Raw genomic sequence first — 14,723 nt, 5'->3', positions numbered from 1 at the left:
GATCTCAGCTCAGGGGTCCTTCCATCAAGGAAGCCCTTCAATGCCAGGCCACTTTGCCTGATACTAAAAAAAGTATCAGGTTCTTTCTTTGCTTTCTCTAACGTTATGTGACTGTCTTTCCAACTGGGATGCGAGCTCCATCTCCAGCTGCATCTCCTGCTCCTGCAGCCACACATGGTGAGTGCTCACTGAAACTCTGCAGGGCGCACGAGTGAGTGCACTGATTGAATGCATGAATGAATGAATGAATGACATGTCCGCTGCTCTGTAGCTGTGTGGTGTTGGTGGATTATGTGGCGTTTCTGAGCCTCAGTGGTCAGCTTTTTGAAAGGGGGACAGGTATTGCTAGCCGCCATCTGCCCTGGGAGTGTGGTGGAAAGCGGAGACACGTGCTTGACGATGAGTCTGACAGTGTTTTCACTGCCGTAACAAATGACCACAAAGTTAGTGGCTTAAAACGACACAGAGCTATCACCGTATAGTTTTCTAGCCTGCAGATCTGACATGGGTCTCCCTGGGCCACCATCACGGTGGGTGGGCTGTGTGCCTCAGAAGGGTCTCCAGGAGAGTCTGTTTCTTTGTTCTCTCCAGTCCTTGGTTCCTGGCCCCTTCCTCCACCACTCATCTCATTCAGCTCAGGCTAGAATAACAAAACGTAGATGGGGGTGGCTTAAATAGCAGACACTCATTTTCTCTCACCTACGGGGGGGGGGGGGGGGCTGGGAGTTCAAGTTCAAGATGTCCTAAGGGTTGGTTTCTGGTGAGACCTGTCTTCCTGGATGTAGGTGGTTACCTTTCTGCTCGTCCTGACGTGGTGGAGAGAGTGAGATCTCCCTCCCTTCCTCTTCTTAGAAAGCCACAGTACGGTCACACTGGGGTGCCAACCTCTGACCTCATTTCACCTTAATTACCTCCTAAAGTCCCTCTAGCCACATACAGTCATCTTGGGAGTTAGGGCTTCAGCATATGGATTTGGAGGGACACAGAGGATAATTGCTTCTCACGTCGCACCCCTCCCACCCCCTCTTCAGCTTCCCTCTTCCAATGTCAAGGACCCTTGTGATTACACCGAGCTAATCCATATACCCCAGGACACTCTCCTCATTTAACCTGGTCTGATTGGCCATTTTTTGAAACTTTTATTTATTTAAGTGTGTTTCTCCAGGCCCCATCAGCTCCAAGTCAAGCAGTTGTTTCAATCTAGTTTGGAGGGCGCAGCTCACAGTGGCCCATGTGGGGATAGAACTGGCGACCCTGTTGTTAAGAGCACCGTGCTCTAACCACCTGAGCCAACCGGCCACCCCCTGATTGGCCATTTTAATGCCATCCACGACCTGAGTTCTCCTTTGCATGTGACCTAATGTCCTCCTGGGTTCTGAGGAGTAGGATGGGGCGTCTTTGGGAGGCAGTATTCTGCCACCTTCGTTCACAAAAGTAGCAGGTCATACCCTGAGGTCAGAAAGCAGAGGTTTTAGGACAAATAAACAGAGGTACTGCTTTTTTTATTGTGATAAAAACACATAACATAAAATTTACCATCCTCACCCTTTGTTAAGCGTACAGCTCAGTCGTGTTAGCTACGTGCCTTGTCGTACAACAATCTCCAGAACTCTTTCTCCTGGCAAAACTGAAACTTGGTGCCCTTTGAACCCCAGCCCCAGGCAACCACCATGGAACGTGCTAAGATTCTGAGACCTTTCCACACGCCTAGTGTGGCGTCAAGCAGTAGTTGCCTTGTGTGACTGACTTGTTTCCCCGAGCGTCGTGTCCTCACGGTTCCGCCATGACGAAGCTTATCCCAGCACCGGCTTCCTTCTTTTATAGGCTCAACATTCCGCTCTATGCATATACCACATTTTTTTTATCCAGTAACCCATCAACGGACATTTGAGTTGCTTCTGCTTTTGTCTCTTATGAATTATGCTGCCATGAACACGGGCGTGCCAATACCTCTTCGAGACCCCGTTCTCCATTCTTTGGGGTTCATATCCAGAGGTGGGATTCTGGACCCTAAGGTAATTGTGTGAAAGGCAGTCTCATGTGTGCGGTCATTTGACCGCCACCCAGCCACAGAAGGAGGGGCGTTGGGTCTGAAGCACTGTGTTCCCAGGAGGTAGAATCCTCACAGCATGGCCCGACTTGTCCCCGTGCAGGAGTGTTTTTCCCTGTGTCACTCAACACGTACTCCTCTGTCTGCTCAGGTGTGTGTGTCCTGCGGCTCCTGCCAAGCCACTGCTATGCCTGTCCCTGCAGAGGACGGGGTGCTTCTGACGTGGCACAGAGGGGTGCGTGCAGGCCAGTGGCCCTGAGGCGGCTTCCGGGTGCAGCCTATTGGCTATGAGGACTGACCCCCCTGCTGAAGCTGCCCTTGCTGTGTCTCCTCTCTGTGACAAAAGCTCGTCCTATCTAGCATGTCACTGCATTGTCTTTTCCTTGGTGACGTCAACACCAAAATGCAAGGGCAGAAGTGGTTCAAATTGCTTTTGTTCCTGGTGACAGAGAAGAGATGCCACTTGCTGGACAGTTTGGTGTAGCGAGCAGGGTCCCCAACAGGGCGTGGCTTGGCTTGGTGGAAACACAGGGCCCCCTCAGCCCGCTGCCCTAGGTGGTGTTGGGCTGATGTGCTCTCTGGCCACGGAACGCTCCATGGTGTCCCAGCGTCGCAGGCAATGTCCGAGGGAAGTGAGGGATTTCATGCAGGGAGCTCCCCCTGGGCGGGTCACTTTCCCGCCGCCACAAGATCTCGTCACTCAACACAAAACCACTGACGGCATTGCTGAAAATCAAGCTGTTGAAATGAGATCCTTCTCTAAGAATGAAATACAGAAACTAAAGGGCAGCTATGGACAAGAGCCAGGGAAGTCTCCAGCAGCCTGCTTTGTGTGTCTGGTGAAGGGACAAAGAGGACCCCAATGTCTCGTGCATAATGGCACAGTTAGGGACGGGACCAGGGTCTCCAGATCCCCACCGGGTACCAGCGGCCCTTTACTTCTGTCAGGATAAAGGGGGTAACAGGAAAATTCAGACTCTGGTGCTCTTGTGTCATGACAATATTTCCAGGTCCTTACGAGGGTAGGATTAAGTGGATGACACCGGAGTTTGGGGGCAAACGTGCTGACTCATGACAGACCGGTGCTGATACGCCTGTGGGTGGGGCCTCTGGGCCACTTTGGGTGCTGGTGCTCGTGGGTCCCACAGCTGAATGCATCATAGGCACTGAGAGTTTGGCTGCTTTGGGCACAGAATGTCACTGCTGACTGAGGGGGTACGGCCCTCAACAGAGAATTGGAGTCATAACAGTGGGGCGCACACTCCCGCCCGACCACCTAAGTTACCCATGGCCCAGGGGACTGGTCATCAAAAGAGGCACAGCGCACCAGATGCGAAGGGGACGTTTGTTACCTCAGGACCTGGCGCACAGGAATGTTATGCCCCCTGTCACTGCTTAACAGCCAGTCTGCCTTATCAAAAAAGTCACTGGGACATGGAAATTGGCACGAGACCATCCCAGGCTAAATGCCCCTACAGTGCCAGATGTCATCACTGTCACAGCCAGTGACAACCCATACCCGAGAATGACAAGTCATTAGTAACTTGGCTGATGTCTTTTCCTGACCTACAAGAAACAGGTGGTGGCCGCATGGCACCCAATTACAGGCACAGTGACTGTCCCTGAAGTCCGCAAGTGGGTGATATTAAGGGATATGTCAATTGCACACAGGACATGACTTCTCTCCCTGGGTTGGACAATCGTGGCCAAAAGGTTTAGGTGGGACCGCAGGGCAGTGGCTCCCCAGGAAAGAGGTCGCAGCATTTCAAGAGGATGGCAGAGCAGGAGGGGGTGGGTGCGGTCACCTTCCCTCTCACAGAAGCCTGTGCCATGCCTGGCTCGAGGCACCCTGGACTGGAGAGCAGAGGCAAATGTAAATATTATGAGCTGTCATCTCAGAATGAAGTCTCTCGTCCCCGCTCCCCTTGTCCCAGCCTGGCCACACAGGATTCAGACTTTCCTCCAGACCAACAAGACCCAGTGAACAGGCCGCCAGGGGGTGACAAACAACTGCACAGGCCCGATTACCTGCCTGCAGAGCAGGTGGCATTCGGGTTTCCACCATCACCTCTTGCTGTGTAGCTGTGGCACTGGGAAGGTGGACACCGACGGGGTGGGTGTGGTCAGCGCACACCTGCAGTCCCCACACACCCACACTTTACTCCTTACGTGGCTTTACCCAGGCCCTTGGGGATCCCGGCTGCGGTGAACCCTCCAGGGACACTGGCTTGTGCTAGTCCGGTGCCCCTAGGAACCCTGGGCAAGAGCCATCCCAAGACGATGCAGAGACTCTGAAAGCAAATACGAACAAGTGGCCCAGGTCCCATTGGACCAGCTTGGAGTCCAAGCTGGGGGCAGACGACGGTCCTGTGGGATCTGAAATGCTTTCTCCCTCTGCTTACCCCAGGCGATATTTGGGACATCCTTATCCTGAGAAATTATTTCTTGCTTATCAGAAGTCCACATTTCACTGAGTGCTCTGAGGTTGCTCTGGTAACCCTGCACGATGAAGACCTCTAGCTTAGTAGAGAAGAGACAGGAATTAGCGGCACCCAAAGGGCCCTGAGGGACCACGCACGGGCCCAACAGGGAGGGTTTCATTCAAACAGAACAACAAAAACCCCACAGCGTTTTATATGAAAACGAACATGGGTATATGCTGAATTAACATATGGAATTAATGTAAAACTTATAAGATAAAGCAATTTTTTGAAATATATTGATTGCGCCCCTGGGTTTTATGCCTCAGGATCTGCGGGTCACAAAATTTCTTCTTTGGGGAAGAATCGAGACATTCTGTCACAACCCTGACAATGGCCACGAGAGGGCAGCCTGACAGGGTTCAAGGCTTCCCAACCATAAGAAGAAAAACATCTGGGAGAAGTATGACACAAGTAATCCAGATGCTATCGTTTTCCGTCGTTGTTTCTCTGGTTTCTGTAAATGTTATTGTCTTTCTCCGCCTCACCACCTTCCCCTCCCTCAGCAGCTCCGAGGGGTCCAGCCCCCCACTTCTCCCCTGCCCAGCCCTCCCTGCAGATCCCAGGAATTCCCGTGGGCCCTGCTATGTGCCCACGCGCAGGGGGCAAGGCCACTGGCCACTGGCGTAAACCTTTGACCAGCGGGAGACAGGAGGTGGCGGTATGTCCTTTTCCTTTCCTGCCTCCAGAGAGACCCTAGGGGAGTCATTTGTCCATAGTGTGGTCCGGCGTCCTAGTTTGCCTGGGACGGTCCCCGGTACTTCTGTGGCCTAGATATCATTAAGATAGCGCCCCCCCCCTTTTGCTCTCGCCAGTGTCGGGCTTGTAGGATAAATGATCTGCTCACTGTCCTTATTCGGCCTGTAGGGTATGGGGTGTGATGATGAGATGGGGCTGTCCTCCCTCCCTCCCTCCCTCCTTCCCTCCTCCTGTTCCTGGGTCCCCCTCCCTCTGGCTCTGCTTCTGGGGGGCCATCTGGAGTCTGGAGGAGTTAAGAAGAGGAGTGATGGCGCGTCTGAGCCCCAGAGACAGAGCAGGCTCAGTCCCATGGAGGGCACCCACCAGGCAATGGCACAGAAGCCAGGGGGGCGTTTCACCGGCTGGTGGAGGCCTTCTGGGGGGAAATTTGGAGGATAAGGAGGAGCAAGTCCTTGTTGGAGCACATTCCATTCGGCAGTGGACTTGGTGGACATTGCTGAATTCCAAGTTTAGAGGAAAATCTAGAAAAAGTGTCCCCACGCCTGCTGCTCACCCCAAACCCCAGCCTGGGTGTCTTCCTGTCAGTGGAAAGAAGGAGGAGAAACAAGGCTGAAGAGGGGCCCAAGGAAACTGGGGGAGAGACGCCCAGAGGGCCCACTGTTTCATCCATCCACACCCATCAGAGACCCCTCCCACCAGGGGCGCGGGGCGGGAGGGTGGCATGGAGAGGGGACAGCGTTGTGGAGGAGACTTCTGACTGCATCAGCGGCAGGGAAGAGGGGTACAGACTCTGAGGGAGATGGGGGGCCTGGAACAGAGATGGAGAGACGGAGAGACAAGAGGAGAGGCAGAGAGACCCACGTATTCTGGACCTTTTCCCTAAATGGCGTGCTGCACATTGGCTCTGTGACTGGCTTCTCTCACTGTGCAGTGCTGTCAGACTTCGTCCGTGATGGAGCATGAATCCGTACGCAGTCCTTTTCGTTGCCACATAATATTCCGTTGTACGGAGGGACTGCATTGTACTTGTCCAGCCATCAGGTGGTGGGCGTTGGGGCTGCTCCCACTTTTGGGTGATTGTGATTCGTGCAGCCGTGAACAATGGCAAGCTTTTCTAGGGGCGTATGTTTCCACCCTGCTCAGGTATGTACCTAGGAGTGGTATGTATCCGAAACCGGCAGACGTTTTAGAAGGTTTAAGCTCATACTGAAATACAGCAGACAATGGAAGAGGGAAGGAAACGTTGACTGTGTATGGACACATGTTGACTAGAATGCCAAATTGAGTGAATTTTAGAGAACTCAAAGGGATCCAGTGCGTGCATGCCGCCGCTGTAGGCTCTTTCCAGCCCCACCAGTCAACACCAGATGCCCTTTAAGGGGTGCCCTCAGGAATTGGGAGCGCTGTACAATCTGGCTGCATGCTTCTTAGTGGCCACTAGAGGGCGACAGGACCCCCCCACGAGTCTCCGATTCCTGGAAATAATATGGTTTCTGAGAGTTTCTTCCCAATGCTGCCAGCAGAGCTTATCCACAGTGCTTACCCCAAAACTTCCCAAGGGGACTGTGGCAGGCTCAGACTGTTATCCTGAATCAGCACCTGGATGAAAAAGAGAGCAGTAGAGAGTCAATCAGCTGGGGGGCCAAGCTCACCCCAGAACAGTCTGGCCTTGAAAACTTTGTGACCTCTTCGGCGACCTTGACCTTGTGTTCAGCTCTCTGAGATGCTGAGAAGTGAGGGAGTGAGGAGTACGTGAGAGAGGGCATAGGGCCAGCACGCAGCCACAGGAGGTGCCCCAGAAACGGCCACCATCCCTGTCTGTGTATGTATTTGCTGTTAGAATCAAGAAGGGTTGGGGCCGTTTAGAGTGATTCACAAAATTCAGAAGACACGTGAATATAGGTGGGGCCTCAAGGTTCATGATGACCCAGAGAGATAAGGATGGTGCAAAGAGAGAGAAACACAGGAGTGGGGACATGAAATGGGGCCAGGATGGGGAGAGGCACAGACTACTCTTGGAGAAATCACCTCCAGCTGGGTGACAGTGCTGGGCTCCTCGTCCCTTTGTCACCCAGGGACTGCCAGGGGGACGGTGTGCCAGTTCCTCCAGCATCAGCCTCACTGGGAGACTTGGAGGGAAATTTCATGTGTGTGGAGAGAATGCAAAAGTCTCATGGATTTTTATGATAAAACAAAAGACTTAAAAGAAATTAATCATTTTTGTCCCAGACCACTGCAGGGCATACTTTGATTTTCTTCTGACTTGGGTTTGGACATCGAAAGTCTCTGTCATTAACTTTCCAGAGGGAAAACAGATTTCCCATGGGACTGCCAGGAAAGGAACACATGTGCTCGCACGCATGCGTGTGCACACACACACACACACAATTGCTCAGTGTGCCTTCTCCAGATTTCATCTTTTTTTCATCATCCCAGCCACTCTGAGTCACTTTGTGGTGCCTTTTTCAAAAAGAGAGATTGCTTTTTTCTTCTTCAATAATTTATTGAGGTGAAATTCACATTTTTGAAGTTAGCAATTCAGTGGCATTTCTATCTAGTTCCCAAACAGATTCATTACTCCAAGTAAAACCCCTCATCCTTGTGGTGACTTTTTAACCTTTTTTCATTGAACGTCTACCATGAACCAGCATGTGTGTGTGCCTCCACAGACCACCTTTCCTGAAGCAGTCATTGAAAACAGAGGGATGGACAGTGCTGATGGGTCAGACTGGGTCATGAGCCCCCCCTGGCATTAGGGAGGGGCCACAGCTCTACCAGCATTGGGGAGGGAGCTTCTCAGGAAAATGGAACTTTTGTTAGCAGCAGTGGGTGACAGAACCTGCAAAATAGGTGTTTCATGACGGTGGGCCTGGGAAGGCAGTGACCAGGGTCAATGCCTGTTCCCTAAAACTCCAGCCCAGTGGGTCACAGGGCAGAAGTGTGGGCACATGACTGCACTGTGACATGGTGCTTGCCTAACAGAAAGTGTGCACAATACTGGGGCATAGACCGGGGAAAGCCAAATGTGTGGGGAGGAGAAGCAGGGAGGCTGACCGACAGGCTTCAGAACAGAGGCACTGCCTAAGCTGGGTCTGGAAGGAAGCGTAGAGGTTCCCCACGACACGCCCGTGGGGCTGGGCAGAGAGCAAAGGCACAGAGACATGACGCGTTTGAGTCCCCACTGTTCCCCTTCCTAATTTTCTAGGGCAAGTGACTTCATCTGAGTCTGTTTCCTCCTTTAAAAAGTGGGGGACGATCATCGTGCCTCACATGAGAGCTGATGGAGGCGGAAATAGGATGAAGCTGAGATGAAGCAATGCACGTGACAGTCCCTGCTCTCCCCAGCCTGTATTTTCCCATCGGTGAAGTGGGGATAATTGTACCCAGCTCATCTTGTCAGCAAGATTAAATGCAGCTGCGCTTAGCACAGTGCCATCTAGTGTCAGCCATTAGCAACTGTTGCTGCTATTGGTGCAAAGTTCCGGAGAGGAGAGGTCTGGCGGGAGATGCTGGAAGCAGGGGTGCTGTACCCCGGGGAGGATGCAGGCGGGTAGGAAGCCCGTCTACAACCAACTGCCAGCGCGGCACTCAGCCGCCATGTGGCTGGGGACCATTGCCTCCTCGTTGTCACCTCTGCTTCTTCATCTGTAAATGGACAAGGTGATCACACCTGCTGGTGGAGTTGCTGGGCTTTGAACTGCAGGACCCCTGGGGCCGGGAGCAGAGCTGCCTGTCAAGCTGTCACCGATGGGGGAGGGTGCTGACCCTTTGGGGCTCTGTGCCCCGGTCAGTGTGATGGTCCCGGGGCCTCGCGGATGACCTTCATGCCCACTGAGCCCATCTCAGGCCAGAGACCCCGCCTCAGGGTCCGCAGAGGCTGCCGGGCCCTCCCCAGACTGAAGACCCCCCCTTTCCCCCCCCCCCCCCCCGCTCTGGCGCCGTGGGCGGAGGAAGCACCCTCCATGGAGTTGGGGGTGGGGCTGGCGCAGACCTACTTCTTGAGCTGGTCGGTGGCTTTCAGTGTCCCGCATACAGTACTCAGGAAGCTGAATATTTCTGTTTTATTTTTAAAGAAGGTTAAAAATATATATCACTGGTTTATGAGAAAGGAACAATGGCTCCTGAGCCGTAAAGGCAGCCAAGGAGGCTCCCGCGCCAGGACAGCCAGGCCCCGCGCCGTTCCAGGCTCACTGTCATCTCCTGTCCCCGTCCCCAAACCCATTTTACAGCCGAGAACACTGAGGCTCAGCGAGGTCAAGCGCCTCGCCCAGAGTCCCACAATGGCTCTACTTCGTCAGTCTCTTTACAACGTAATTAACCCGAGGCTTCCCTCTGGCCCCGCTGTCGCTTTAACGTTTCAGCGCGTCCCCTACACTGAAGTCCCGCATGCCGGGCTGCGGGGCTGCGGCGCGGGGCCGGGCCGGGAAGATCAAGGTCACAGCGGCGTCCCTCGGCGCCCCCGCCCTGCGGAGGGGCCGGCCCCGCCCCGCCCCCGCCCCGCCCCCGCCCCGCCCCTCCCGGCCCGCGCCTCCGCAGCCCCGGGCTCTGCGCGGCGCAGGGCGGCCCTCCGGCGGGATGCGCGGCCGGAGCGGGGGGCGCGCCCTCTGGCCCGCGCCGGTGCGCTCGCTGCTGCGCGCCTTCGGGGCCCGGGACGCTGCGGCCTCCGCCCGAGGCCCCTCGCAAGGTAAGCGACGCCTCCGGGAGGGGCGCGGGGCTGCGGGGAGCCCCGCCGGGAGCCCTGCCCTTGGCCGCTGCGAGGTGGCCAGGATGCCCGCCGGGCCCTCGGCACAGAGGTGGGCGCCTTCTGGCTCGGGCTGCCCCTGCAGCCACGGCGGGCGGCTCTGGTCCCAAACGAGGGCAGTGCGCGCGGTGGTCCGGAGCGCGGGCCTTGCGGTCGGCGTCCGTGGTCTGAAACCGTCCCTGCTCGCTGTCTGACAGTGCGCTTAGCACTTGCTTTGCTGTGCCTCAGTTTCCACATTCGTAAGCTGGGGGCGATCCGATACTGAGTGGTGGGGCAGTAGTTGGAATCACATAAGCAGCAATCGCCACCCAGTGTGAGTTCCACGCGTGTTCTCTGGAGCGGGTCCCCACCTGTGCCGGGAGGAGTGACCAGGGCCCCTGCAGGCTGACACCTGGTCCTGGAGCAGGTCCAGCTGCATTTAAAGGAACAGGATGTCAGGAGAGAGGTGGAGGGAGCTGGAAAGTGGTAAGGGCCCCCTCTGGCCCAGGGAAGGGGAGCTGCAGAGGGAGGGGGCTTGGGTTTCCTGGAGAGGAGGCCAGGGGGTGGTGGCCCTGCACAGTGGCTCTGTCTACAGTTGGTGACCTGCAGGCTGAACGCTGGAGGGGGAGGACAGGCCCTTGTTTCTAGACTAGCCCCTTGGTAAGACTCCTGGGTGGAGCCCCCCGGGTGGGCTCCAGCCAGGCCTGCTCCTCAGCCTCCTGGAATCTGTATTTTTAACTAATTCCCCCAAATGATTCTGAGATCAAGCCAGTCTGGAAGCTCTGGTCTAGAAAGTCGGTGGTTCTTACCTGTGGCTCTCAACAGGGGTAATTCTGTGTGTCCCCACAGTTTTGGTTGTTACCCCCCCTTACTACTGTCATCTAATGGGAGGAGCCAGGGCCACTGCTGGACATCCTGTGACGTTCGGGACAGCCCCCACCCCCAAAATAAAGGATTTCATCTAGTATCAGGAGCACAGTGTCAGGGGAACTGAGATATATGGAGTGGCGGGGTTGAGAAGGGGGGGACCCTGTTGGGACAAGCAGGTGTCATTGAGAGCCCACTATGAGCCAAGACCTGGGCGGCGCCCCGAGGGTGAGAAGCTCACGGTGAGTGGAGCATCTGGGGCTCAGCACAGTGTGGGGGGCCTTTCTGTTGTCCCCACAAAGCATGAGACCTTGTGCTGAGCTCTGGGGTACGGTGGTGACCAAGAAGGAGATTCCGCGTCCCCCAGGAGGAAGCTTGCTCGCCCATGCCTGCACAGAGTGGGTGCCCAGGAGTCCCAGCTTTCCCCTCCACCCCCAGCAGTGCCTGGGTACTGAGTTTCCCGCCAGGGGCTGGATTGGGGCTGGATTCTGAGAAAGGACATTTCCCCAGCTGCCCTTCAGCAGCTCGGTGGTGCTTTCAGAGCCATCGCAAGTGGGTGACCTGCCCGTGAACATCGTGCAACTCCTGTTCCACACACTTGTTTCATTGCTGGGTGTTTTTAAAATGCTTCTATGGCTGCTGTCTAGGCCACAGAGGATGGCTAGGCACCACTAACCCACTTTTGCCAAGGAGGAAGCCGAGCGTTTAGGCACTGGGTCAGCAGGTGCTTAGTAACCACTGGAAATGGAGCAGGCGCTGACCTGGATGCCAGGGGACGCTGCCCAGACAAGGGGTCAGCGTCCTGCCCTCTGGGAGCCTTTATTCCAGTGAGGGGAGAACGACAGGGGACATGGAAGCCAATGAAACAAAACAAAACGATAATCTCTGCAGAGACATATTGGGGAAAAGATAAGGATGGATAGGCAGTGATTAAGGATGGGAGCTGTATTAGCTGGGGTGGCCAGCGCAGGCTCTGCTAAGAGGGGTATTTAGCTGTAGAAGAGAATGGGGAGAAGCAGGGAGCCATGTAAGGATGGGGGTGAGAGCATTCCCAGCAGCAAGGAGCCGTGGCAGAGGCCCTGACACGGGAATTGGCTTGGTGGAATTGGGGAACAGAATTTGGCCATGAGGCTGGAGGTGTGTGAGCAAAGGAAGAGGCTGAAGCCGCCCTTGGTGAGGTGGGTGGGCTCTGGGCAGGGCTGCAGGGGGAGCCCTGGGGGTTTCACGGTGCAGGCCCAGGCCATGGGCAGATTTTACGCTGAGGAATTGCTTGGCTTGCGTATGTGTGAGAGAGGTCTTTCCAGCTGGCCCTGTGGCAGCAGGCTCTCAGGAGGGAGGGGAGATGCCTGCTGCTTGTATGAGGGACAGAGATGGGAAGGTGGGCAGCTTGGGGACGTTTAGGTGGCACAGCTGAGAGGATCTGCTGATGCCTTGGGGGTCTGAAAGCCAGGATGTGCTGTAGGTTTTGTGTCTGTGTGCCTGGAGGTACCATTTATGGAGCTGTTGAAAGCTTGGTAGTGAGGGGGAGGGTTGATGGGGGCATGGGGACTGGTGGAGGGAGGAAGCCATGCCTGTTTGGAGAGGCCTGTTGACATCCTGAGGCGGTGTGGGTGGGCCGTTGCATGTGTGAGTCGAGCTTGGCGCAGTGGTCAGCCTGGAGCCTCCAATCTGAGGTCCATCAGGATGGGGCTGGCGTTTAAAGGAGGTCCCTGGAGGGGGCCCAGGCAGAGTGGGGCTGAGTTTCCGGGTCTGGGTTGTGTTTCAGGGTGGCGTCAGACAGGACCCCAGTCCATGCACCAAATTGTGGTTGGGAGCAAGGCTCCAGGGACCCAGCGTAGAGCCCGGTTGTGTGCCCAGAGCTCTGGGCATTCTGGCGGCCGGACCTCGGGAAGGTTCCCTGGTCTGTTTCCGTCTGGGCCCAGGAGGGTTTGTCCAGCTGCCACCCGACGCTCGGCTCCCTTGCCCGGAGCGCCATATCCCAGAGCTCGCTTTGGCCAGCCCTGATTCCCCACCTTAGAGGGCGATCTGCCTTAAATTAGGGACAAATTAGCCAGTCGTTCTTCTAGACTCCGACGTCTGAGTCGTACTAGGATATTTCTGCACCAAATGAGTTTTGGATTTTTTTCTAATTTTTTTTTAAGGGAAAGGTGTGATGGATGATATCATGACACGTCTCAGCTGATGTTCATTAAAAGTTGTGGCTTTTGGGGCTGCGAGTGGCAGTTGGAAATGTGATGTCTGTGTCCTTGGCTCAGCTCAGGGCTGAGCCAGGCTCCCTGAGGCAGTGACCCTGAAGACCAGCTCTGGGTCTGAGCTGCCCAGTTCTTCTGAAATCGTAATGACAACCTGCTAGCCTTAGCAGGCTTTTCTGGTAGCAAGTGACTAGAACCTTCGGAAGCAAAGGGAGCATTTGTCAGTCCAGAAAACTGGATGTCTAAACTGGGGGGCCTCGGTCGCTCCAGCTAGTGTCCCCTGTCTGTCCCGGGCTCAGCAGGTCACACTGCCTGTCCTTGAACCCATCACTGTGGGCTGGGAATGGGGGGAGCTGGACAGCTGAGGCCCAGCTCACAGACCAGCTAGGCCTGAGACCCCCCGGAAGAAAACCAGGGGGATGCCGGCAGAAGAAGGAGAGTGGGTACCAGCCATTGCAAACACCAGCACATTTCCAGCTGTGTCCCCGCAATGTGGGGACCCTTACCTGTGCTCACCTGACCTGAAAAACCCACTGTGGGTCTGGAGTCATCTGTTGACCTCAGGTTTCTCTCCTGACAAGTGTGTGCTTGGAGGCGAGAAGCGGAGGGAGTCACGTAGCAGACCCTGCGAGGGGCATTCTGAAGGTCTCAACCCCCCCTCCCATCACCTGCTCAGGGCATTTTTCTGGCCACTTGTCCTTCATCCGCGTGTATGTGCCACCCATGACCTTAAAGACTATTGTCTGCTGGTGAACATGGCGGATAGCTAATGTGATTGCTCTGTTTTTGTTTTAAGGAAAACAAGTGATCCTCAGGCTTGAGACCAGGTCTAACGTATAGCTGGCACTCCATAAATATGTGTCAGCATAATGTGTTCTACTCAGGCAACTGGTTTCTTGGGGGTGGGGGTGATGTTGGGGAGTATAATCACACTAAGTGGGGCCTGAATGCCTGCTCCCAAGGAGAAGTGAAAACACTGCAAATACGGCTAAAATCTTCCGGGACGCCCACTCCTTCCTCCTCCCCAGAGGGACCCCTATCACCAGGTACTGCTTTGCCCACCAGACTGTCTTGACATGAGCACGTGGGGCTCAGTGAGAAATGGGCAGGATCATTTCCTGTAAGCATTTGAAACAAAGGCATCTGGAAACAGCACATCTCGTTCTGAAACTTACTGTTTTTAGTCAGCAACGTGTCTTGGAGATTAATCTGGGTTAATAGACCCTTTCGAATTGCTGTAAAATGTTCCACTCTTGTTTTAGCTTTTGGCCGATGGCCATGAAGGTCACTGTCAGACCTAGACCCTCTGCATGAAGGGCAGCGCCCTTGTGAGCGTCTCATGTATCTGCCTCTTGGTGCATTTGCACAAGGGGTTCTCGGTGGGGCGCGTTCCAAGAAGAGGGATTCCTGGGGCGCCGGATGAGCACGTTGTAAATTTTATTTGCTCTGGCAACGTCGTTTCCCGAAGTGGCTGTGCCACTCCCAACTGCAGTGTCTGAGGTGCCCCTTTCTCCAGGTGCCTTGGAATGTTCAGATTCTTAAGTTTTGCGAATGCTGCTGGAAAAAAAAATGGAACTTCCTAGGATTAATTTGCATTCCACTGATTGCTTGGAGAGGGTTTTTTTCTTTCATTGATTGACCTTTTGGATTTCACTTGCTGTGAGTTGCCTGTCTTTTATTTCGCCCATCTTTATATCTGGATGTTAGTCTTTTTC

General features: G+C 54.9%; 1 protein-coding gene across 1 annotated transcript in view; it reads left to right on the top strand.

Moving 5' to 3' along the window:
* The first annotated feature begins 9,764 nt into the window (after positions 1-9,764).
* Positions 9,765-14,723, top strand: part of PHACTR3 (phosphatase and actin regulator 3) — a 165,937-nt gene continuing 160,978 nt past the window's right edge. The window contains exon 1 of the mRNA XM_081033805.1: positions 9,765-9,913. Coding sequence (XP_080889931.1) covers positions 9,805-9,913 — 109 coding nt within the window. The 5' untranslated portion in view covers positions 9,765-9,804. The remainder of the gene's footprint in view (positions 9,914-14,723) is intronic.

The sequence above is a fragment of the Rhinolophus hipposideros genome (assembly GCF_964194185.1).
Source record: "Rhinolophus hipposideros genome assembly, chromosome: 22".
Taxonomy (NCBI): Eukaryota; Metazoa; Chordata; class Mammalia; order Chiroptera; family Rhinolophidae; genus Rhinolophus; species Rhinolophus hipposideros.
Note: the sequence above shows the minus strand (reverse complement) of the source record. Positions and strands in the feature narration are given on the sequence as shown.